The following is a 27,320-nucleotide window of genomic DNA, read 5'->3' as shown; positions in this document are numbered from 1 at the left end:
TTCTCCAAAGGTGGTGGCCCCAACACTTTGCTTTACTACACTGTCCATAGTCATGTACATTAAATTCTATAATTATAATTTGTTATGTGTAATAGCATATACATTCTTTACCTGCTCAATTATCATTCAAGAAAATGCACATATGCGTATCTTTCATTAACCCCAACCCCATTTTTACTCAATAGATTGTCCCCTCATCTTTTTTTAACATCCCTTGGTGCCCTCCTAAAGGTCTACAACCTGAATATCTAAAATATTACAATGTGCAGAATTGTCATTACCTAAATATTAACTATCAAATAGAAAGCAGGTAAGCATATTTAGATAAGAATAGATATTGTCAACATATATAGATGCTAAGTTAATAACACCGAACGTCAGAGATTTCCCATACTGAAAGCATATTAAGTGTCTGGGTGAACCACTGGGTAAAAACAACCAGGAATCAGCATGGTAATTTCGATTCCCATTTGTTATAGCCATTTAATCTCCCTGACATTACCAGGAACATCGGTAACAGTAATTCCAGGGGTGTAATGGGTATTATACCACACCATTTGTAATGAGGGACATTGTGTCAATTTGGGTGTTTATACTCTCACAATTTACTTAGAGAGCGGATCCATTTGTACTGAAGATGATGGCTCTCATAGACATGTCCCTAGTTTCCTAAGGGTTGTAGTATCGGGGATATCTGGAGGCTCTTCTTCCTTAGGCGTAAGAAAGCTGTGGGTGCAATGATGCCCAACTCTTTTGATTGAAAAGTGACAGAGACTTGTACGGTATCAAAGTTAATTCCAAAAGCTTTTTCGAACAGCACATTTTTCATATCCTTCTTTAATGAATCAACTTTAAAGTTCGCCCACATTTCCTTACCCTCTTTTCTTCATTTTCAGGTTCATGCTGGGTCTACTTGTGTCGTTTTTGGTCTTGGAGGAATTGGTCTATCAACCATAATTGGTTGCCAAGTCGCTGGCGCTGCACGGATCATTGGGGTTGACATCAATAAGGATAAGTTTGCAAAGGCGAGACTATTAGGAGCCACTGAATGCATCAGTCCCAAGGATTTTTCCAAACCTATCTACGAGGTGATAGCGGAGATGACGGATGGTGGCGCGGACTATACCTTTGAGTGTGTTGGAATCACTGATCTTATGGTATGTCAACTTGCTCTCAGCAGCAGCTCTTTTGTCTGCTAAACGTTAAATACACAAGAAGTGCAAAGTAGAGCAAGAATTGTTCATATATTATGTTATATTAAAAAAAATGTATTGCAATGTATTACCATTAGTATAGACTCACAGTTCTGCTGGGTTTGCATACCTTCATTCCTTGTCTTGACAATTTGGACACAGGCTAGAGTTTGTATTCTGATGGAGAAGGATCATGATGATTCTGTTGTGGACAATCGTTTGTCTATAGGTTCTGTGTTGCTTGGTGTGTAACTGGAGATCTGCTGTACCATTTTGAGTGCCCAACATTGGACGGATTGGTATGTTCATTGTCCAGCTTGAGGCGTGTGACCGTGGTGTCTTGCCAGTGCCACTGTATCCCTTAAAATCATTCTAGCTGTGAGGACGATGGGTGCTTCAGCAAGCTGCCTTGTATTGTGCCATCCATTTAACTATAATCTCATATCTACATCTTGCACTCAACGTTGATAACCTGACCATATGATTACCTTTTCTTCTTTAAAATTCACATAAAGACTGCCTATCTTTTGAGGTACTTAATCATCTCCAGGGTCAGGAATGGAGCACAAGGACAGTTTTAAGATTGTGTAATATAGTCACAAGGTCGATTTACTAAGATTTTGCTGTGACTTACTTTTGAAATATTCCTGGCTTGCTCCTGAGTGACGCATATAGGTAGGTAGAAGCCGGTATAACTGTTAGCTTTCTTATCGAATTAATGAGTAAGCAAGAAGTACTACAAGAGTAAATCGGTACTCCTTGTAGCAAAATCCTTGTCAAACCGTCCCAATGTATTGATGCCATGCTCGCTCTTAAGATATGGAGTACAATAGAATCCATCTTCAGAGGTACAAGATATCAGGACCCCCTCTGAATGGAGAGTGGGCTGTATGACTGATGGCTCAGAAGATTAATAACAAATATTTGTATAATTCAGACAACCTAGTATTGGTATTGGTGTCAGATAAAGAAAGATACTGGGCTTGTTTGTACTTGAGTCAGTTACTCAAAATCCGATGCCATTCTTATTGTGAAATATGAGCTTCAATGTGGTAATCAAGGTGACCTCCCAGTAGAACACATGCATGCACTGCTCATCTTTGTGTTGATTTTGAAATTCTGACCACTGATCATTTTATCAATTGTGCAGATGAAGTTGTTAGTAAATGTTTGTGGACAAACAGTGCTACCTGGGTTGCCTACCGCCAGCTAATTGTGGCCACAGTATTCACTACACAACAAAACATTAGCTGTATTCATTAAGGGTGTTGCATTTGTGGTTATGATTTTAGGAGGAGGACATTTATCACCACTAGCTCTGTAAACTGGTACCACCAGTCTTCCAGTTAAAACTCTGCTCGGTGCTCACATACTAGGAGACCGAGTGATATAGATTGTGCTGGTGTCAGCTGACTTTTACTATTATTTACACGAACTACCAGGAGCTAAAAACACATCGTATGCACCAGTTGATGCAAATGACAGAGCAAGTAACTCATCACTGGAAGTTACCCTTCGGCTATACATGTGTATGTGTGTGGGGGCTGCCATGTAAAGTGAGCCACTTGAGTGCTATTTTTAGCTGAGGTTTCTGCGACACCGTTTGGCACTGATTGGTGTCTTAACTAGTTGAAAATCTAGAGAAACAATATGTTGTGACATTAAACAGTGGTAAACAGTCCAATTTAATAATACAGCATAACCACACACCCTCACAAAAACAACACAATATAGAACCACCACAACAAAATGCAACACTACAAATGAGCATAAATGTTATTGTCACACATTATCACCTTATACATTTGCTTTCACAGTACTATAATAAAAGGTATTTTGTCCCAAACACTGCCTTAAATAACACCAAGGCCATGTAACAGTGCTAGCAACACTTTTACATGATCCAGCCTCTTATATCTGAAGCCCTGGGGCAGATAAGGAAAGCAAAGTACAGAATGCGCAGCTGGATGGTAGGTTCTTGTCAGTCAAATCCCAGTGAACTCATTTATAGTTGGGTGGAGCAGAAGCACCAGTTTCCACCCTACCACACCTGTATTTCCCTTGCTCTACTTAGAGATGGGGGCATTGCTGTGTTTACACATGCAAAGTCCATAAAAACTCTGCTGGTTTAAACTTATGATGGCGCAGCCTATCTGCAATGTGGGTGCTAGGTCAGAGTAACCTCAATAAGACTGAATTTCTGTCACTCATTTTCAGTTCCTGAACTAGCCACGCATTCTTGGCGTAAACGGGCAGAGAGAATGTTGATTGGCCCTTTCTGTTTAGAGAACACAGACTCTGGCATTGGGAGTTTTTTTTCTCTAAACAGAAATCTTTGCTGAGTGGGTGCTTTAAACATGACGTCCACATAGGAGAACCTTCAGTGTTATGAGAGGAGATGTTGCAGCGCGGCGCAGCTCCGGCAATGCGCTGCGGGCCCTATTCTTACAATGCTGTGTCAATCCTTACGCCTGCTTCAAGCAGACACAGGGTTTTGACGCAGCATGGGCCCAAAAGTGATCGAATGAAAATCTTGTAGATTTCACTCAGCCACTTTTAGGAGGCGTTCCTGCACCAGAAACAGAAACTTTGTTCTGGAAACCTTTTCAATATCAAAGTGCAATCAGAGAGTGAACTTAGTGAGTATGCTCTCCCTTGACGTTTTGGCGATCTTTGGGTAATATTTGGGGTCTTTTAACCACAAGTAAAAAAGTCCTGAAGGCCAAGTTTACAGTACCATTTGCTAAATCCATAAAATACAATTCCAGGGGTTACAAAGGACATATTAAATAGGACTAATGAAATATTCAAAAACTACCTCCTTTGCTCTAAATCAATGGACAGCATGGCTTTGTTGCAACAAATCACGTAAGAAAAATACCAAGGCCTGATGTAAATCTTGGCGGACGGGTTACTGCATCGCAACGGTGACAGATATCCCATCCGCCAATATATAAATCCTATAGGATATAATGGGATTTGTATTTCGACGGATGGGATATCCTTCACCGTGGTGATACAGTAACCTGTGTGGCAAGATCTAAATCAGGTGCTCAGTCTAAAACAAATCAACTTATTTACAGCAAGGAAATAATTCTGACCCTGGACTAAAAAATGTGGAAATCTAAAATATAGAGACAAATGTGGGAAAATGAGTTTGCATACAATGCCAATAGAAATCCAGCATTTGAAATGCTGCAGCATAATGTGATGCCCATCACTATTTCCATGTCCATAACATTTCATTTGCCAGAATATACAATACTATCTAAGTTAAAGCATATTAAACATCAGGGTGTTCTAATACATGTCGGAGTGATACTTAATCCAAGGAACAACCAATATTGCTTGGTTGCTTTTCAAGAATTTCATGGTGCTGCTAATTATGTGATGCTCAATGTGACATCCGGTCGTGCATGCCCCGTATATATGCCAGAATTCCTCTCACTATGCCAGCTTTCAGTGATGATCACTTATTTTCACATGGGCCATAGATGTCTATTTTTCTAGAGAGGCAATAAATATGTCAGGGTCCTGGTAAGGGTACAAGGCCTTTGCTCCAAATGCTAGCTCTGCAACGAATAACTTAGCACTCATATAGCCAATGTGAACAGCTCCAGCAGGTTGGAAGCAGGATCTGGTCGGGCCAAGCACTACAACCAACCGCGACTGACATGACTATATTCAATGGAGTTGGACATGTGCTGTTGGTTGTATGAACATTTTAAATAAGAGATGGAAACAGAATATATAGAGAAAAATAATAATTGACAACAACAGAAACAAAATACCAGCCAAAGTGAGAAAACTAGACCGGCAAAGGAACACAGAAAGTGAAACAATGGTGAAAAGAAAAAGAGAAACAGAGAAAGAAATTAGAAACTAAATACAATTAGGTATACAAAGTGTAACAAGAAAAAAGGGCAACATAAATACCTAAGAACAGAAAGTGGCACAGTCAGGGACAGACGCACAGTAACAAAGAGAAAGACATGAAACATAAAACAAAGTAGGAAAAATGCAAATAAAAAGATCCATAAACACACGCAGAGACAAAGAACAAAGAAGCAAATTAAAAAAAGAGAAAAAGACAAATATCATAAAGTAACGCAAGACACGAAAAAGAATCCCCCTTTTAAAATAACTGATATAAAATGCTACGGAAACACTAATGCAATCCAGATGACACAAGTAAAATTCACTTTAAAAAATAAAACAGGATCACAAACCAAAAAATCTGAAAAAAGGAACTATAGAGACAGAAACAGAAAACAAACGAGCAAACAAAAATATTATAGTACAAAACTACAAAAAATGTAACATCCACCAGCAACAACCCGATATTTAAAATATAGCTAACTTATCAAAACACAATGAAACTTAAATTTTGAACATTATCAAAAATGTTTTTTTTTAATTTATTTTTTACAGAGTTTTATATAGCACGAACTCGGAGTGCTTTACAAAGCACAAGTTGCATGACATGAGGACACATTAATTTATGTGAGGCATGGGGAGATTAAGTGATTAGGCCAGAATCACAGGATCTTCAGTGTCATTGCCGAGACTCGAACCAAATTCCCCAGATTCGAGGTCGACCGCCCTAGCCGTTAGACTAACTCCTTTCCCCAGGAGAGTAAAAGAAAGCAAACATTATAGTACTTGAAAATATGGTCAAGAATATGACCTTGGGCCTGTGTTGAATGTGTGGTGCTGGACGTGGCCCCCCACTCTGCGGAGGCCCCATTGGAGGACACTGCATGGGTGATGGAATGAAGAGAGGCATAGCACTGCTCCTTCCAGAGCTGTTGCGGCAGCATTGCAGCCAAGTGCTGCGGCGACCTCTGACAGGCCTAATTATTCTGCGCAGCTGGGGCCTAGTGGGCGAGGTGTTCCTGAGCCATGGCTGCCGTGACTCTGACCCCAGCCAAAGTGGACAGACCCCCTGCCATTTCTACAAACCGTGAGTTGGCGCCTGATGGGTGCTGCTGGCAGGGGACTAGGGGCCCAGCAGATTGGCGACTGTGCTCAGTGTGAAGCCCCAAGCCTAGTTGATCGATGCTTGACTGCCCATGGAACGGCAAGGCCTTGTGACTGTTGGGGCTTCTCTCCTACCTCTGCCTGGCTGATGGGGCTGTTGCCACCCATGATTCCCAAGAAGGAAAGAGACACTGAAGGCGGCTAATCCCTTTGGACTGTCTGGCCCTCTTTAATCCCTGAAATCTGTTCCCCCTCCGCTTCTTGGCAGGGGATCTGTGCCTGGAGTGAGGCTGGGAGGTAATCTTGTCACGGTCCTGGCTGGCTCTTTTGTGCCCCTTTCTACTCCCCCCTTGTTTCTTCAGGATCATGAACTGGGTCTGCTACTGGACGTCCTAGATGGCAGGCCCACTTATTGGATCCTTGTGAGGAACTGGCGGGTCGGAAGCAGCAACGCATTTCTGGAGAAGCTCAGATTGGCTCAACTGAACTGGCACTCCTGACATGGCTAAAAGCAAGGCTCCTCCAGGAGGCAAGCAGGGCACCGTAGGCCAGTATGCTCATTCTAGGGGTGCGGCTCAGGCTTGGCGGGGGGGGGCAGAAGGACATGGAAGACAGGTCCCAGGTAATGCTGTCTACCTGGCAGTCATCACCCAATCTAGAGACATGCTGCATGTCAAGATTGACACAGTGGGGAGCAAGTCACCCTCCTGCATCTGGATAAAATGAAGAACAGATCACAGAGGTGGAAATCTGAGTGTTGGGGTTGGAAGCCTCCATCCACATGCTGGAGCAGACAGTGACTCAGCTCACTACTGTGACCCAAAAATTGGCAGCAAGAGTCGAGGATGCTGAGGGCAGAGCATGTTGAAACAATTTACGATTTGTGAGATTTCCAAAGAACGCAAATGTACTTCCCCAGAGTGCTTCTTGGATCAGTGGCTTAGATCTTTTATGCCCTCAGAGGCTCTGTCCCCCTGTTTTGTAATTGAACACACCCAGAGGCCCCTGGTGCTGCATCCTCTGCCTGAAGCTTGGCCCCATCCCATAATCACAAAACTCTTGAATTACATGGACAGGGACATGATCCTTAAGCATGCCAGGCTCCAAGGTAGTCATGTTCCAATCCCAAGCTATAATGATCTTTCAGGATTACGCCAGACTGGTACAACAACAGTGGCAATCTTTTACAACAGTTAAAAAGCCACTTTGCGATGTAAATATTCAATGCATGCTGTTGAACGTAATCTATTAATCCCAAACTCTTTTTTTTGAGACGCTGGAGGAGGTCTTTCAGTGGGCAGATGAATTAGTTCATGTCAAACTACCACATATTCCTCGAAGAATGGATTCCAACTCCTCTCTAGAGGATGGGCTTGCACGATCCTCAAAAACCCCAGTGAAAAGAAGAAATAGATCACACTCAACCTGGAGAAATACTCAACGGGATTGGCACCTTTGCATCCCGACCAGACAAATCTGGCGGTGGAGGCAGACCTGGACCTTGCCCTGCTGACTACAACTATGCCTGTCACCTGATGCTGCGGGCAACAAGCTTGTCCAGGCATGGCCGGAATGAGAACCTGTAGCAGAACATGATCCGAAAGACTGTGTGGTTGCTGAGGTGGAGCATTAGTCCTTGCCTGCTGCATAATTTCCTATTGAGGGAACACTATGTTTAATCTTGAGCTCCAGTGTTTTCCACTGAGGCTTAGAGAGTGGTAGCGGACTTCCGGTGTTATGGGGTATTGCTGAAGTAGGCCCTGTGGAGCTCCCAGTTTGGCCCTTGCAGTGGTGTGACCTGCAATGGATACATCACATTTGTGAAGTATGGGGAGGGGCGACTTGGGTAAATGTTGTTGTTCATGTTATATTGGCCCATTTCGTGTCACCCACGGCCCTGCTGCTGATCATACCCCCTTTCCCTTTTACCACCTGAATATGCCATGAGATGCAGTGCTGACATGGAAGTGGCCGATCAGTTTCATGTATTGTCCTGGAACATGAATGGATTGCTGGATAAAATCAAAGGAGGTGCGGTCCTGAAGTACGTTCAGAGAATAAAATTAGATGTCCTGTCTTTATAGGAGACTTATCTCAGAGGCAATAAGGTCCAGTGTCTGGCTAAGTTTGGCTACATCTAAGTATTTGACTCTGGGTTCACAAGGGGCTTTATGAAAATGGGCATCTTGATAAAGAATTGTGTTCCCTTTCAACTTACCAAGGCTTGGGCCGATCCACCTCTCACTCTCCTCCTCTAAGTCAAACATTACTGAAATTATTCACTTGGCTTTGGGGAAAGTTCTTGGATGGACTCACATTGATAAGGGAGATTGGAACAGAGTTGTGGATAACTCTATTGATCAATGGCAGCCACATGGACCATCTTCGGGCACCAGGAGCAGTTGCATGTTACCCTTTGTTGATGCACTGATCTTAGAGGACATCTGGAGAACCCATCATCCCACCGAGCACAGCTGCACCTTCCTTTAGCAGGCGTTTGGCTCCTTCTCATGTCTATTTCATTATATGATGTACACAGATGGAAAGGATTATAGACACTAACATACCAGCACAACGGCTATCTGACCATTCTCTAGTTGGTCTCTGGGTCTGCCTGAGTGACCTATGCCCTGACTTTCGATAGTGCTTGTCACCCTGGAACCTACAAGATGCAAACTATAAAATACACATGGGTCAGTCCATTGGTAACTACTTTACTCATAATTCTGGATCCGTGGAATACCCGGCAATACTTTGGGAAGCCCTTAAAGCTACACTGTGAGATGCTGATATTAGCTACACCACTGAAGAGAGACGGCATCGGTGCGGACACTGGAATCTCCAATTACCACTTTAGACGTGCAAAGTCTACATGCCGCTGGAATAATGGCCCGGGGACAGATGGGTCTCTTACATTAATTTTATCAGCAGGCAAGAGGTCAAAGGTCCTGGTGGGCTGCACAAAGCCACATATACCAATGGGGAGACAAGCCCAGTAAAATGCTGCATAGACTGTGTCAAAGCACCTGTATCTCCTCATTTGTGACCCTCCTGCATAACCCAAACAGATTTCTATATACAGAACTTAGAGACGTAGCTCGTAGTTTTGCAGCCTACTACAAACTTGTATATGCTTGGAAGGAGACTTTATCACAGGAACAGATAGAAGAGTTTGTAGTTGACCTGCCCCTTAAGACCATGACATCTGCGTAGGTTGGCCATTGGATGATGACCTCATGATGGAAGAGCTGTCACCAACCCTGGCACCACTGAGACTGGGAAAATCTACAGGGCCTAATGGCCTTCCATTTGATGTTTTAAAATCATATATTCCCAAACTCCAGGACTACATGTTGGTGGTCATAAATACTGCTGCTGATCGCTAATCTCTGCTCCCAGATTGGCAGCAGATAGTGCTGATTCTCAAGTCAAACCGAGCAGCAGAAAATCGATCCCCATATCGCCCGATCTCTCTCTTGAACTTAAAGATAAAATATAGGCAAAGGTGCTAGCAGTTCATTTACTGGAGTCAATCGCCACCTTAATACACCCTGATCCAGCTGGGTTTACACCCAACAGGGCCACCCAACATAATGTAAGACATCTTTAATATGCATTGGCCCTGGTGGGCAGGCTGGTAGGGCTGGCGGCAGTTCTCCTCACCAGTATATCCACAAGGCATTTGATTTGGTGAGCTGAGAGTACATGTTCGCCTTTCTTCACCACCTCAACTTCAGCCCTAGGTTTCTCTTATATGTCATATTATTATATACAGACCTAGTGGTGTTGGTAAATGTGGTCTGAGCCCGATCGGACTCCTTCTCAATGGAGCCACTGGCTGTGTGGCGAGAATGGATGTCCAGGTATGTGGGTTTGAGTGGGGCGTTACGGCTTCAGACAGAACAGCATTGTACAAGGACACTCTCCTCTTCTTCCTAACCACCCCCAAATATACAGGACCCTTACACTGCAAATATTATGTATCTTCAGATAAACCTTGGGTCTTTAAATAAACTTTTTCAAATCAATAGTTTTTCCAGCAAACAAATACCCGCATAACTTTGAATAGGCAGCTATACTGCAGATCGCCATGGTGGGCTTCAAATACCTGTGCGTGTTCGTGTCCACAGATTGCGAGCACAACCTTTGTCTCATGCTGGATGAATTATTAGCAGACATTCGGTTGTGGTCTATCTTGCCTCTCTCCTTGATTGGGAGATCAGCAGTTTTCAAAATGGTTTCTATACCCCGCTTCTTATACCAATTACAAAACTTTCAGTATAAAAGCCAATTAGATTGGGTTCAGAAAATTAACCCTATCCTTCGCAGCTTCCTGTTGGACAATGGCATTCCCTGTATTGCCCTTAGCAAAAGATTTAAGTCTTTCTACCGTCGGGGAATCACAGCGGCTGCCATTGAATCCTACTCCTTGACAGTGGCGGCTCCTTGAGGGAGTGCTACAGGGTGGTGGGGCGGGGCTGGTGAGGGGCAGGGTGGGGGGTAGTACACTCCAGCATACGGCCGAACTGAGTTAAGTCAATAAATAAATAAATAAGACGTATTACATTGTACACGCTGCATCGCCATTTGGTGTTGCAGCTCGCTCAATGTAATTTGTTTTAGTTCTTTATTTATTTACTTAACTCTGTTTGGCCATATGGCAGAGCTTAATACCCCCACCCTACCCCTCCCCAGCCCCACCGTCTCACCGCCCCAGTGCCCTGCAGCACTACCTCGAGGAGCCGCCACTGCTACTGGGCCCTGCACCTCTTGATTAATAATGACTAGTGGCATGACTTCCAAGGCGACTCATCCTTTGTGTCTGAGAAATGGGCCATGGGGGCACCTCACTTAGTTCTTTCCTATATCATGGCAGAGGTGTTGTCGGCCTTCCCCCAGCGACCAAGGTAGGTTTCAACCTGTGGAAACACACCCTCTGGCAGATGGGATGGTGGGGGAGACTAACGGAACTGACCCCACTTTGGCAAGGCCACATGTTGCCGCAGGTGGTTGGATTGGACGGGTTTCAGAAGTGGGACTTAATAGTGATATCCACCCTTGGTGACGTTCTGAGTGATGCCACCCAGAAATCCATTTAAACTCTGCAAATTGAGTGTGATCTTCATCGTAGTCATGTCCGATTACTATCTGCAGGTTTGTTATGCATTTGGCCCCCTATACAGTGGCTCTGACCGAACTCCCAGAATTTAATCCAATGGAAGGCAAACTACTCTCAGGAGACCTGGAGGTCACTTTCCCTAATCTTCAGAGAGCATGGGAAGAGGACTTGAGAGGCCTTGATGATGAGGAGTGGACTAAAGCTAGGGGAGCAACTGGAGCTGAGGCCATCATAGGTAGGCTCAGACTATTACAATTTAAATAACTTCACAGGGTATACATCATGCAACATCGCTTATGGAAGATGGGGATTATCGCCTCCTCTGTTTGCCTTTGCTGTGTGAGCACAGAAAGGACATTCCTACACACAGTGTGGGGGTTTCGTGTATTGATACTGTTTTGCCAGGGAGTGACATCTTGCTTGGTTGGTAACTGCTACAATCTGCCACAGTTTTTCTTGGGGTCAAACCCTGCCAAACAGGATATAGCAAAGAGGTGGAAGGATACACCTCCGCCTTCACTGGCAGAGTGGAATAAGGGGTGCGGACCACTGCATGGGGTTGAAAATAGCAGTATATAGGGTCAGAGGCTGTACACAGATTAATTCTAAGGTTTGCCATTCGTCGACGGATTACTGGGAAGTCGTGCTGGGTCCCCCTGTCCTATGCAAACTATGTTTGATGATGAAATGTGAACCTATACGGGCTGATGCACACATAATTTGGGTGATAGTGACTGCCACTTGTTTCATTGATGATGTAATACATGTGGATTGCACGGGGGCAGCTGGTGGGATCAACATGCAAATAGTTGCATTTTATATTGGTTATTGTATTCATTGTGTTCTTGCATAAGGAAGAAGTGCATCTTTTTAAAATCTTTTTTAAAAGAAAGAATAACATAGAACTCTAATGCATATACGTTGCTCCCTTATAATATTTGAAATAATAGGTTTCAAGTCTAATTGAAATTCAAATCCCACCATGGGCAGTTATTCCAGCAACATACCACCCAGTTTTCTTTTATTCTGTTATCAATGTTTACTCAAGCTGTGTGGCAAATATGGAGTTGAGGACTATTCAGTCACTGACATGCTGTAGATATGGCAAGTACATCTTTCTTATAACATTGACAACGGATAAGGAAGGGATTTGTGAATGTATATAAAATAATAGACCCTCACTTTAGTTTTTGGATAATTTCTATTCACACATTATTTGAGAAAATGATTTTTCCTAAAGGATTGTGAATAATTCCAGGAGAGGTTCATATTTTATGAGATAATGAAATTACTTTTATTTTCACTACATTCTTAATAAACATAAATTAAAAAAAACTGTAGTAGTGGTCAATGAGTGCACCTCCTGGTAAAACATAATCTTTGTGGGTAAGTAAATATCTAACAAAGGGGTCAGCAATGGTGCTAGATCATGATACCCAGACACCCTACTACCAAAGGTGTCAAACATGCTGTTGATCTTATGCCATTGCACCTACGATGCATAAAAGAGAGATATCACAGCACTCATTAAGTATCAAAATGCACAGTTTTGAACGTAAGTTCCAACAGTACATATATGTGGTCCAATAAGTAAGAAATCAAATATATATTAATCCAAGTCTCATTTATTATGTGTAAGTTGAGATCTTCAAAAATATAGAGTAGGTGACATCATTAAGTACAGCCACAATATGGAATAGGTGACATCACAAAGCACAACCAACACATGTTTCGTCACACAGGTGACTTCGTCAAGGGTACAACAATTTTATAATACACAAAAAATACAGTAAGGAATCATACATTCATGTCCAAAAAATGTGTATCATAATTGCCAGTTATCACTACCACAGTGATGACACAGTCGTGATTGTCACAAAAGGTATTGCTGAGAGAAGTCCCATTATCAAAAGGTAATTACAAGATCACCTAAAAGTGGATCCATGAAAGGTACAAGGTCATACATAAAGTAAAAATAAGAAGTGTTTCCATGAAGCAAAGGAAATGATATGTGTTCCAGGTATCAGTCCATGGTAGACAAAATCATGCCACCCAAACCTCTTTCAAAAAGTGCACCTCACATTTATAGTCCATCTGGAACAGGTTAGTAGGTCTTGACCTCCCAAAAAAAATCAAATTGAGCAGTGCATTTCTGAGGGAAAATCGGTAAGACCATTAGAATGTGAAACATATATCTCTGAAATCTACATTAGCACAGCCATTCTAACAGAACTCCCATTAAATCTTAGAAACTTGTGTAAAATCCATAAGTGACTTTTGATCCCTGATAGATCATTGTATAGTCACCAGGATCCATATGAGTATTCAGACCCTATGAAAGACCAAAAAACCCACCTGTCCTGGTAGGGGTCAGTCTATAGCAATAGGTGTAATCACCCAAAACAACTCCTCGGGATTCAAATTTCCAAAGTATTTTCTGGTGGATAGAAAGGTAAAAGTACAAAGACAAATAAAGTTATCTGATAAACAGGAGGAGCAGTATTTATGATGTTTATGAGGTAACCCTCCATGAGGATGTTCACCTTAAAAGGTTGTGTATTCTCCCGATTGTAATATAGATAGTCACAGAATGGAGTCTGACCAAACACGGTAATTGAAGAGAATTACAGGTGCTTCTGAAAAATATAAACAGTGATGAGTATATAATTGAAAACAGAGTATCCAATCACCCCTAGTTATTTGCGGCAAGTAAAAGAATGTGAATAACCGTGCTCATTGTGCACACATGCAATCTGCCACAAGTAAATATGATCTCTGCCCACCATTGTAGGTGAAGGTGAATTGTATAAACCCACTGACACCAGTAATGTTATATTGTGACAAAAAAGGGGGAAAAGGGGAAATTGGACCCCCTATTAGCACAGGACACCGTGAAAAGGGCTAGCAGGCAGACGTCTATCTTGTTAAAAAGCATACTGTATAACGAACTGCAACGGGAGTCAAAATAGTGTCAAAAAGTGGAAAGAGAAGTGCCTTCCTAACAACGTGTACTGTCTGAAAATTCCGAGGACCAAAAATTGTCAAGTTAAAAGGCATGCACTTAGCCCCAAGAAATTGTAACGTGTGCTGCGCCTATATCCGAAAAGTGAAGTCTATCAACAAATGAATGATGATGAACACCAAGCGTCATTATTGTTTCATCAAACTCACAACAAGTAAACAATGTAAAGGTATACCAATGATACATACCTTAAATGGAGACTTGAAAAGCTCCTAAAGTAATTAGATTATTATTATTATTACATTTCTAAGGCGCACAGCGACCCGGAGGTTTCGCGGCGCCAACAGGACCCACACAAGAAGAAGGAGCTAACCTATTGGTTGAATAACCATGTTTTTAGATCTTTGTAAAATGTATGATACGTAGTTTCACGCCGAAGTTGTAAGGGGAGAGTATTCCACAGTGTCGGAGCTAAGCAGGCAAAAGAGCGACCGCCTATGCATGCTTGTTTAATCCTGGGTACTTGAAACTTTGCTTGAGTAGAGGATTGAAGAAGGCGCGTGGGGAGATGGGGGTGTACCAAAGTACCAAGATACTGTGGTGCTGCACCTGATTTAATCCTATGCATATAGCATAGGGCTTTACATTTTGTGCGGTTCTCCATCCTAAGCCAATCAAGTTCGCGGAGAAAACCTGAAACGGGGGTTTTACTAGGTATCTGGCAAAGTAGCCTGGCTTTAGAATTCTGGACTACTTGCAGCTTACAAACCACCTCCTTGTTGGCTCCCAAATACCGGACGTTGCCACAGTCCAGTCTGGACACAATTAAGGCCTGGATAACTGTCTTAGGCAGCATCCAAAGTATTTTTTGAGCCATCTGAGGATGGTGAAACAGGTTGAGGCAACCTTAACCGCTTGCTGCTTTATAGAAAGTTGGTCATCTATGATTATTCCAGTATTGCGGACTCTCTGAGATGGTTGTGGGAAATCTCCCATTTGAGATAGCCAATGTTGGGGACCCCAAATATCTTTATTTCTTCTGAGGATTAGAAGTTTGGCTTTCCCTCCATTTAATTTCAACCTGTTAGTATGCATCCAGCAAGCTATCTTGTGCAGACCAACCTGGAGAGATTTCACATTCCATGTCTCCTTGGTAGACAGGGGGAAGATAAGCTGGGTATCATCGGCATAAGAAAATATGGTCAACACAGTTTCTTCAGCGATAGTAGTCAGGGGGCTGACATAGATGTTGAAGAGTAAAGGGCTTAAGATGGATCCTTGTGGCACACCATATGGGGATACGTGGGCCTTGGAACTAACGGATGGGGAGAAAACCTGAAAGGTCCTATCTGCCAGAAAACTCGACAGTCACTTGAGTGTTAGTCCGACAATACCCCTAGAGTGTAAAGCGTGTAAAAGGGCAGTATGGGACACAGTGTCAAACGCAGGACTCAAGTCAAGCAGTATAAGTGCCATTGTTTCTCCCATGTCCAGACATTGGCGAAGAGTTTCTGTGACGTCTAAGAGCGTGGATTCTGTAGAGAAGCCCACACGAAATCCCGATTGTGATGAGTGAAGGATTTTTTGGGAGTCCACAACCACGTCAGCTGCTGGTTGATATGTTTTTCCAGAACTTCAGGAAAGGCAGGGAGTAATGAAATTGGGCAGAAGTTAGAAAGTTTCGCCGGATCAGCATTCACCTTTTTTTAGCAAGGGTAGGACCATGGCATGTTTCCAAGCCGCTGGTGCTGTTGCTTCACTCAGTGACGCATCGAGCAGGTTCCATAATGACATTAAGTAAAGGTAATTCCAGTTTTTGAAGGATGGAAATGGGGAGAGGGTCCTTGGGCGAGCCAGATTTAAGACTAGTAAGGATGCGATTAAAAGATAGAATATCTAGAGGAAGCCAGTTTTCCAATGTCTTACTGGGGGTTGCAATAATGGCCAGTGTCGTAGAAGGAATGGTGAAGTCTGATGTAGAAGCATTGATCTTTAATTTCAACTCCACATTAGTTGGTATGGAATTAAATTCAGTGGCAATTTTTCTATTTTATCATTTAATAACTCAGCCAGATTGTCACATTGCACTGCATTTAGCTCAGGTGACGAGGGTTGGCAAGATGCGCCTTATAGTTCTTTCACTATTTTATAAATAACTTTAGGATTGTTGTGAGCCAATGAAATGATGTTTTTTGTGTGCTCACCTCTGGCAGCTTTACGCAGGTCATGATAAGCTTTTTTTGACATTTTATAAGTACGTTTGGATTCAGGCGCATAGTCCTTCATCCACCGCCTCTCCAAGGCTTTTGATTGAGTTTTTTCTATTTTTAATTTTTTTCCGAAAACCAAGGGGCAGAGGGGCGATGATTCTTCATTTTTTAAGTCAACATGGGAAGACAGGCATCAGTAGAAGTTATTAACCAGGTATGAATGGTGTCAGCATCAGCTATAATGGTTGCAGGGTTGGCCGGAATATTGTTTAAGAGATGTTGATTAAGTCGATCAACATCGAGATTCTTCCAGTTTATGAACCCCTCTTTGGGAGAAGAGGTATAGTGATTTGTACACTGCATCTCCATTTTTTCCCTAAATCCAACCAGAAAATGATCTGACCAGAGTATAGAGAGGGCTGTCTGGCATGAAATACTAGCTAAATTGGAGAAAATGGGGTCCAGTAGATAACCCGCCTTATGAGTGGGTCCTGAGTTATAAAGTAGAACGTTCATGGCTGCCAAATCAGCAGTCAAAGTGGAGCTGATGGTGCATGTCGGGTCATTAAAAATGGATGTTTAAGTCTCCCAAGATAGTGAGATTTGTAGCTTCCAGTAACAGAGGGGCAATAAGTTCTGGGAGCATCGATGCCCATGAACCTGCTGGACCTGGAGGTCTATAAATCAAGATCCCAGAGAAGGTGAATTGGGATGAAAGCGAGAGTTTAAAAGAACTGACTTCACAGCCTTTAAAGGGGAGGTCTTCCCATTTATAAATATAAGATATTTTAAATATAAGTGCAATTCCCCCTCCACTTTTATTTATCTGATCCTTTATAAGGATTGTATAGTTGGGAGGTAGAGCGATTGCATCATCTTGCCCGAGCTCTCATTCAGCCATGTTTCCGTATGAAAATGGTATGAGTAAGAGGTCATGAATATCTTCCTTATGTTTGGGAAGCGACCTACAATTTATGCAAAAAAAAGTGGATTCCTTTGGGAGATCAGCCTTATTTATGAAAGATGAAGACATCAATGAGTGCAGGATTGGAGGGGTAATGCTAGTATCAGTATGTTTCCTGCTGGGTGTGGTAGTAAGTGGGAAACCACAGCAGCGACAGTTAGAGGCCAGACTTCCAGGTATTAGGGGCTTACAATTAGGTTTAGGCTTAGCTCGCGGGTCCAAAAATAGCTTTTGGGAGTAAGTCCTAATAGTTTTGGGAGAAGAGGCAGGGGTTGTGGCCCCTGGTCCCGGCCGGGCACGAACGGGGGCAGTCGGGTTTGCCTTTGGCGCACCACCAGCGCGCCCGCTGCGCGCGTCCGCTGCGCGCGTCCGCTGCGTGAAAGGTCTGCCATTTGAATACATTGTGATTAATCAGCTGATCGTCAACCAGCAGATCCCCACCTCCCCTCACCTCTAACCCGGAAAGTCTGTAAGCCCCAAACAACCGGGAAATCCCATGGTGGACCAGAGAGTATGTGGTGCGAAAGAGGTTGTCAGAGGTCAACAGGTAGGCACTAGGGTGCAGAGATATAATTTGTGCAGTTAAGATAAGTCGCAAGTGAGAGTTAAAAATTCCTAAAAGAAGACGTAAGCACAGCCTCTGTTATTACAAGGCTCTCGCTTCTAGTGCGCGTCCACTGTGCGAAGCGTCTGCCACTTCAATTAATAGTGATCAACCACCTGATCTTCAACCAGCGGATCCCCGCCTCCCCTCACCTCTAACCCAGAAAGACTGTAACCGCGGCTCCCTCCACAACCACCGGGAAATCCCATGGTGGACCAGGGAGTATACAGTGCGAAAGCGGGTGTCAGAGGTCAACAGGTAGCCGCTGGGGTGCAGAGATATAATTTATGCAGTTAAGATAAGTCGCAAATGAAAGTTAAAAATTCTTAAAAGGATACGTAAGCACAGCCTCTGTTATTACAAGGCTCTCACTTATAGCACGCGTCCGCAGCGCGAAGCGTCTGCCATTTGAATTCATAGTAAATAACCAGCTGATCGTCTACCAACGGAACCCCGCCTCCCCTCACCTTTAACCCGGAAAGACTGTAACTGTGGTGAAATCCCGTGGTGCAGTGCAAAAGCGGGTGTCAGAGGTCAACAGATAGGAGCTTGGGTGCAGAGATATCATTTGTGCAGTTAAGATTAGTCGCAAGGGAAAGTTTCAAATTCCTAAAAGGAGACGTAAGCACAGCCTCTGTTATTACAAGGCTCTCACTTCTAGCGCGCTTCCGCTGCGCAAACATCTGCCATTTGAATTTAAAGTGCTTAACCAGCTGATTGTCAACCATCAGATCCCCACCTCCCCTCACCTCTAACTCGGAAAGACTGTAACCGCGGGTCCCTCCACAACAACCGGGAAATCCCGTTGTGGACCAGGGAGTATGCGGTGCGAAAGAGGGATAAGATGATAAGAGCACATTAGTTAAAAGAAATGTACCTCTAAGATGTCGGAGATTAATAAACTCCTAAAATGTGACTAAAAAGCAAGCAGTATAATGCAAAGAAAAGCATTTCAGAAACCTGTTACACATTAAGGGCCTTATTACAAATAACGCCGGTCCATTGGACTGCCGTAGTCATGGTGGTGGTCAGTGGACTGCCATACTGGCGGTCCACCCACCATATTACGACTATGGGGCGTCTGACCCCCCCTGGACCACTGTTACTGCCTGGGATGCACAATCTCTTGGCAGTGGCAAAGCAGTCTGAGGCCCCAATATGTTGGTGGTGGTGCTGCTGCACCACCAAGCATTTTATGAGTTATCTTACTGACTCAGTTTTCATGGCAGTGAGTCCACCATGAAAAAAAAGTGCAGCGGTGATGAAACAAAGGGAGCCCTACAGGGCCCCTGTTGCCTCTGCACCAGGAGATGCATGCAGGGGGGGAGGTACATGGTGTGCCTGCCTGTATGCATGCACCCCGAGGTCCTGCATGGCAAGGATTTCACATTCCATGCCATGCTAAAGTGCGCATTGGAGTTCCCATTGCTGTGCCATGCTGAGGCTCACATATGAGCCTTTGCACAGCACAACCGTGGGCCAGCTGCCACAGAACTGCCTGAGCTGGATTCCTGTCAGAAAATGGCTGGTGATCTCTGTAAGGTTTTGGTGGTATGGCACCAGGGCGCCAGTGTGACGGCCCGCTGTCATGCTGCCCAACTCATAATAGGGCTCTAAGTCTGCAGAAAACCTCTGGTTTGTTATGTCACAGTAAAGCCTACCATAGACTGGCATGAAGCCATCTGCACACAACTTCTGTTTTCAAATTGGGACCTCTATGAGTTGACACGTCGTGTTGTAAGCAACCCTGCATCACATAAGCGAAAACTGACTAAAAAACCCTCTTAAAAGTAAAGGGAGAGGCGTGACTATCTTAGTGGTACAAAAGAGCTAACCAATCTAAATTGATTACCTGCTCCGGCATCCAATATTCCCAATGGAACTCCAATAATTTTAAGGAATGCTGTAAAAAAGAGGGAGAAAAGTAATCAAGGGAGATGAAGGATCAAGAGAATGTATGAGAAATATCCTGGAAAATGAGAAAAATATGTGTTGTATAGAGTCCAGCTTAAACAACAATTGAGAGTAAATGAGGATTAATGACCAAAATATATCTAGGTCATAACACTGAAAAAAAGAATTATGTTTAGTAATGTAGCGAGCTTACTTGAAAGGTGCATAGTGTTCATTCAAACATGCACGCTACACATATTTGTGCAGAGAAGTGAGTTCAGTAGCAGTACAAGTGGTCACATTTTGAGAAAAATCTCCAATGGCTGGAATCATGTATTACATCCCTCTTGACACCTCCAGAGATCAAGCTCTGGGGCAACATATTGCATGTCATACATTACTTTCTAAATGTGCAAATAAAAATAACCAAAATACCGTACAGGTAGATGGCTACATTTGTTGAGTTTGTTATCCTTCCAAAGCCTGAAAAAAAATAAGAAAATCAAATCTAAACAGTACATTGTGAATGTCAAAGTTGAAAGCAATGAGTGCGACCGGTTTTTAACACCTGAAATTCCTAACCACATAGATGCATCTCCCCTAGAAACAAGTAATAGCCACAGTGCACAATAGAGACCAAGATGTCTACTCTGTTAACAACACATGACATTTCTTATCTACATTTAGTTCCTTCTCCACAGCATGTAGTTTCAATATCCATGTGGTTTTTAATTTCCTGAGGGCAACAGTTCTATCTCCACCCCTCGGATGAGGTTCTATATGTGCTATGCCATGGAATTTGATTTTCCATCTGTTTAAGACATTGTGTGCTAGATTATAATATGTAGACAAAGGGTAGTTGGGATGGTTATTCTTAATTGCTCTTACATGTGCCTAAATGCATTCTTTAAGTGGTCTGATTGTGCTACCTACATAAATCTGTTCACAGTGGAATTAAATACAGTAGACCATGCATTTAGTGTTGCAATTGATGAATTGATTGATATGATATTTTCTTGGAGAGTTATATTGGAAGGTGTTTTTCATCCCAAGCAAATTGGCATACATTGCATTTAGTGCATTTATAGAATCCTTTAGGTTTCATGGACAGCGAGGAAAGCTGTTTTGTGTGTGTACGTTGCGGCATGAAACTATGGCATAATACATTAATACGTTTCTCATATGGGTTCTTCTACTGTACGTAATGCCAGGTTTGTGGGAGCTGTATCTGTTTAGAACAGTACCTAGTTACAGTATATGCCAATGTTTGCATAAAATTGTATACACACTGTCACTCTGTACCAAGTGATAAGACTAAGGGCCTGAATTAGAGTTCAGCGGTGTGGGAGCAGTTCACCAAACCAGGGCCCCACAGCCACACAGCCAAACTCGCCGGCACACCGCCTAACAGATTACTAGTACATTTGTAGTCTTGTGTGCGGGGCTTTGGCTGTTCCAGGTGGTGAACCTTAGAAAGGCACAGCAATGGGAATGCCGAAACTCGTTCCTGTACTACATGAACTGGAGTCCAAGCCGTCCAGGAACTGGGGTGCATGCACACAAGCGGGTACAACATGTGCCCCCCTGCACGCACCCCATGGCTCTAAGGCAACATGAGTTTCATCACTGTCACAGTTTTCATGACGAGCTCACCACCAGGAAATTTGTGGCGATGAAGAAACTTGCAATATGCTTGGTGGTGTGTCAGGATTCTTAGGAGGATTCCTGCAACAATGCTTACTGGTCAGTATAATCGCCCATAAACCGATTAGACGGTAACAAAAGAGAACCAGGAGTAATGAATGGAGACCGAGCAGGCAGGGCTGGAAACCCAAGATTTTTGCCAGCTCAGCTCTCCTTGCAAGTGCACTAGGGGATCCTCAAGCCTGTTGTTTGCTGGCCATTCCTGCTGCTGATTTGTGTTGACCTGCTGCCCCTCTGACTTCCGTCGTGTGTGGGAGAGACCTCGCCGGACCCGCTGCGCGGGTCCCGCAGCGCCGCACTTGGAGCCTGTGCCATTCCTGGGAGAGGAGCTGTCATCTTGGGCGTGAGGAGTTGCCGGCAGGGCTGCGAGCTTGGAAGCAGGGACTCGCCTTACCAGGAGTCCCTGCGAGCCCTATTCGTAACACCTGGGCTGCTCTCCCTGCTGGCCCCGCCCACCCGCCCACGGAGTGAAAAGTGGGAGAGGAACTTGCCTTCACGGGATCCTCAAGCCTGTTGTTTGCTGGCCATTCCTGCTGCTGATTTGTGTTGACCTGCTGCCCCTCTGACTTCCGTCGTGTGTGGGAGAGACCTCGCCGGACCCGCTGCGCGGGTCCCGCAGCGCCGCACTTGGAGCCTGTGCCATTCCTGGGAGAGGAGCTGTCATCTTGGGCGTGAGGAGTTGCCGGCAGGGCTGCGAGCTTGGAAGCAGGGACTCGCCTTACCAGGAGTCCCTGCGAGCCCTATTCGTAACACCTGGGCTGCTCTCCCTGCTGGCCCCGCCCACCCCGCCCATAAACTCTCCCCATCATCATAAAAGGAGCTATACGTGCCGCTGCGCGGGAGCGCGCGGGAGGGCGCCGGGAGAAGCCCGGGACAAGGGCGGGACCGTCTGTGGCCGTCCGGGGCCGCAGGAGGCCGGGCCGGGCTACCCCCTTAACTCCTGCTGGACCGTATTTGTTACAGTAAGTGTCATTGTGGTTGAGCTTGATATTGACTATGGCAACGTCCACATTGTTAAGTCCTGTTTCTAGCCAGATGATATCTAACCCGGTCGAGGATGCTCCATTAGCAATTGGCCCTCTAGACAAATTTTTCTTTAGTCGTTCAGTAGTAATTGACAAGGAGTTGTCTCTGGCTGAGAAGCGCGCGGAGCGCAGATTGTCTATAGAGTTACTCAAGAATTCTGCAGACAAACTTCCTAATCTGACGTACCCCACCCTGGTGACCCCCTTGTCATCATTGAATCTTCCTATTGCAGTTGAGCATTTTGAGGGCCAAGTCCAAACAAGAAATAAGGATGTTGCAACAGATTTAAATATCTCTTGTGGGAGTGACATTCAAACTATTACGCTCCCTGACTCCGGTGCTCAGGCAACATTGGCCCAATCTAAGCTGGGGTCTAAAAGGAAAAGATCAGCCCCAGCAAGGAGATGCAAAACGGCGGCGAAACCACCGCAGAAACACAGGAAGCTACATAAAATTATGAACACTGGAGAGGTTGTTATTAAAGAAACAGAGAGTTTAGAAAATGTTGTGCATACCGATCCTGCCCTCTTAGATAGCCAGGATATCGAAGTCATCCCTGGTACTGCCTCCACTGTACATAACAATGAAAATGTGTTCTCATTTGTAGATGTGCTCCCTGAGTTAGAAAAACTATTAAGATCCTTGCTTAACCCTATAGAGGATAGAATTACTAAGCTTTCTGAAAGGCTTAATCATTTTGAACAGTCTACACTAGACAATTTCTATTCTACAAAATCGCTGATTAAAGCAAATGTTGGGGTGGATGCAAGGATAAATCCCCAGGTTTCTAATAACCCTGTTAATCAGGATAAGGGAAGAAGGCCCCAAAATAACTCTCCTTTACCCCCAAAGCAAGGTAAATCTTTGGCTGCAGTAGTAACAAAACCCTTAGAAAAATCGGACAAATCTAAAGTCGGCTCTGTTCCGACTCAGCCGACTATAATGCACCATATACAATCCTCAACACAGCAGGTACTAAATTCCCCAAATACTATGAGTGTGGACAAAGCACTGCCAACTGCAGAAGCAACCGCTAGCATGCAAGTTGCCCCAAACACTCAGGTGGGAGGGAGTAGGGCTAATGCCCGCTCTGTGGCGGATAAGAATTTAGTACCAATTCAACAAAATAATAATCAAGAGGCGTTGAGACCCTCCTCCCAATTAGTCCCCCAATTTTCTATATCTATCCCGCCTCCCTTAGTAAAGCCTACTTACAGGAAACCCCCGATTAATCTCACTCCTGATTCCTTCCCCTATGTTGCAGTCCTTATAAATGTACCATCATTAGCGCCAGGACAGAGAGAAACTTTCCAGACACTTAAGAATAAGACCATGCACTGGTTAAAGGATAATCGCCCTCTCCCTGGTGATATAGACGGGCTAATTATAGGGGTAAGGAGAATAGATTGGATGGGATACACAGCAAAAACTTTGGGTGGAGACTGTATAGTGGTCAATTTTCAAGACCCCAGGGTGGCGGGATGGATAACTAGGCAGGGATGGGGAATAAATAAGGGAGGTATTGGAATTGTAGACCTTACCTTTTTTTACCCCCGATCCAGTAGCGTAACAACTAGCCTGCTTAGTGAACCCCTAATACCCCCAACTGTACCTTGGCCAGCCAATTGCCCATTACCTCCATTACCTCCTTTAGTTGGTTACAATTATAACAAATACACAAACCACAACTCTTGTGTAGGATGGCAGGACCCCGGACGGGGATATTGACAAACCAGTACAGTTGGGGAGCGGGAGAGTCATAATGTGCCAATAATGGCTGGGGATGGTAAAGTTGATATTACAAGTGTAAATGAAATGTCTGATAACATGGCGATAGGGAATTTGGTGGAAGAAAGTGTCTATGGTTTAGAAGTTTCAAACCCAAATGTAAACGTACTACCGACAAAGAATGATAACATGATTGTAGATCACATGGATGTAGGGGAAGGGCCGATCAATCCTATTGAAAGTTTAATGCCACTCCAGGTATCCATTAATACCAACAACTTTGATGGTTCTGTGGCTAGTATTGGTACCCTTTTATCCTGGAATATTGCAGGGCTGGGCAGTAAGATGGACTCCCAATCTTGGGTGAATTTTATAAATGGATATGATATCTGCTGTTTCCAAGAAACCTGGGCTTGCGATTCTCTTTTTTGTTTTGGTTATTTAAACTACTGTATACCAGCCCAAAAAGGTGGAAGAGGGCGGCCAAAGGGAGGCCTTACTGTATGGGTCAAACAAGATTTGCATATTAATGTTAAAATGTTGGATCTGGGTAGTTGTGATTTACAATTACTAAGAATCTCTACAGGAAAGGGCCCCCCAATAGATTTGTATAATGTCTATGTGAGAGGTAATAATGAAATTAATACACCCACCATAGAGCTGTTATCTGCTGCCATAGAGGCTACGTCACAAGAAAGTATGTTGATAATAGCAGGCGATCTCAACAGGACTTTCGAGCCGCTGGATTGTACAAACGATCCACTAGGGAGCGAAGAGGATAACCTTTGGGGAGTACCCTCTCTATGCTTACAACCTGTTAAGAGATGGACAAAAGAGATTTTAATATTAAATGGTATTTGTTTGGAACATGGCTTAAGAGCACTCAATGGGAGGACACAAGGGGACAAGGGTGGCGGGTATACTTATGATAACGGTATTCACAGGAGCAGAATCGACTATATATTGTGTAGTCTCCAGCTGTGGGAAGGAGTTGTTGATATGATTATTAGGCCTATGGTCGAAAGTGATCACAACCCCCTCTGTGTGACTCACAGGTGGTGGAATGCAGGGGCAGGAAATCCTTTTGTAACCAATGATGATATTCCGGTCATGAGTAATGATGAACGGAGGCTAAAATGGCCAAAAGTAGTTGCAAATGAGGTTACTATGATCTTCATTAATAATGTGGTCGATAGTGCAATTTCTGCAATTGAAGCAACGGCCCCAGTGGTACCGGGAGATAGTGGTATCACGGAAATCCATAACGAGTTGTTCTCCCTCTTAAGACCGTGCTTCTTCACCAAAAACAAGAAAGCGAAGAAAGCCAAAGAGGTGGGAAGGTGGTTTGATAGTCAGTGTAGACTGGCACGACTTGAACTGGGACAAGCCATAAGGAGTAGGGACCGTGAAGCAGTAACAGAGCAAAGGAAACTGTACAAGAGGGCCATCCATTTAGCGAAAAAGAAATGGGATGAAGATCATTGGGCAGAATTGAAAGAGGCCTCAGGCAATAAAGACTCTAAAAGGTTCTGGGAAATTATTAAGTGGGGTAGAGGAGCTGGTCCCGGAAAGCCTGATAACAACGTGGCAGAAGATGCTTGGGTCGATTACTTTAGACCACAGTATGCTAATGTTAATCACCCAACGGGGGCGAGCAGTATAATACCGGCTTACGCAACTGACAATCTGTTCTCTCTTAGAGAGGCGGAAATTGCCATCGAGACTGTGAAGTGTGGGAGGGCCCCAGGCCCAGATGGGATTCCTTCTGACATTTTCAAATATGATGTGACAAGATGGGCGAGGTACACTTTCCTCGTAGCAAATGCCTTGGCAAAGGGGGAAGTGGTCCCAGACCTTTGGAAATGTGCAACTATTATCCCTATTCACAAGAAGGGCGACCGTTCGCTGCCTGCAAACTATAGGCCTATAAGCTTAATATCTACAATGCAGAAAGTTGTGGGGAGGATGATAACAAACCAGCTTATGGACTGGGTTGATAACAACAACGGCCTTTCCCCATACCAAGCTGGATTTAGGCGAGCAACCAGTACCATCGACCAGGTCTTTCGGTTTACCATACTGCGGTGGAAGACTGTGGTACTGGGAAGGGGCTGCCTGTATGTCGCGTTTGTCGACCTACGGGCGGCATTCGATCTAGTCCCCCGATCCAAGCTATGGTCGGTTCTGCAAAAGATGGGGATTCCTGCAGATCTGCTTACATTAATCATGCGACTGCACGAGTCCAACTTTGCAAGAGTCCAGTGGGGTGGAAGTGGGGAAACAACTATGGACTTCCCAGTGGAAAGGGGCGTCCGGCAGGGCTGCTCCATGGCCCCCCTATTGTTCTCGTTATTTATCAACGGGATTGTTGAGAGAATGTTGGAGGCGAGCGTTGATGCCCCATCGTTAGCGGACACCAGGGTTCCTATCCTGATGTTCGCTGACGATACTCTCATTTTATCTAAGACCCCTATGGGGCTGCAGCGTGCACTGAACATTTTCGATGCTTTTTGCGTTGAGCATGGCCTAGAGGTGAACGTGGGAAAAACAAAATTAATGGCCTTTTCATCTGGCCGTAGGAACCACCCCAAAGTAACCTTGAATAATAGCAGGTTGGATATTGTTGCAGAATTCACGTATCTGGGGGTCCAGATTGCCGAGGGCACTGGTTGGGCACATCATGTGGACAAAGTGGTCCTAAGACATCAGCAGCTCTCAGGTGCCCTTAGGGGCGAGCACCGAAAATCCAAGACAAAACCCATAAAACCAGCACTTACGGTGTATGACGCAAAGGTCTTGGGTGCTACTTTATACGGCGCAGAGCTATGGGCCTGGGAAAGTATTGCGGCATTACAGATTTCGGAGAATAAGTTTTTGCGAGGGATCACAGGACTTCCACAGAGCACCCCGTTAACTCCATTGTTTTTGGAACTAGGT

General features: G+C 44.2%; 1 protein-coding gene across 1 annotated transcript in view; it reads left to right on the top strand.

The window, feature by feature from the left end:
* Positions 1-27,320, top strand: part of LOC144818541 (alcohol dehydrogenase 1-like) — a 444,364-nt gene that overhangs the window by 263,509 nt on the left and 153,535 nt on the right. Inside the window, exon 6 of the mRNA XM_078676060.1 lies at positions 897-1,157. Within this exon, the coding sequence (XP_078532186.1) occupies positions 897-1,157 (261 nt within the window). The remainder of the gene's footprint in view (positions 1-896; positions 1,158-27,320) is intronic.

The sequence above is a fragment of the Lissotriton helveticus genome, chromosome 2_1 (assembly GCF_964261635.1).
Source record: "Lissotriton helveticus chromosome 2_1, aLisHel1.1, whole genome shotgun sequence".
In the NCBI taxonomy this organism is placed as follows: domain Eukaryota; kingdom Metazoa; phylum Chordata; class Amphibia; order Caudata; family Salamandridae; genus Lissotriton; species Lissotriton helveticus.
Note: the sequence above shows the minus strand (reverse complement) of the source record. Positions and strands in the feature narration are given on the sequence as shown.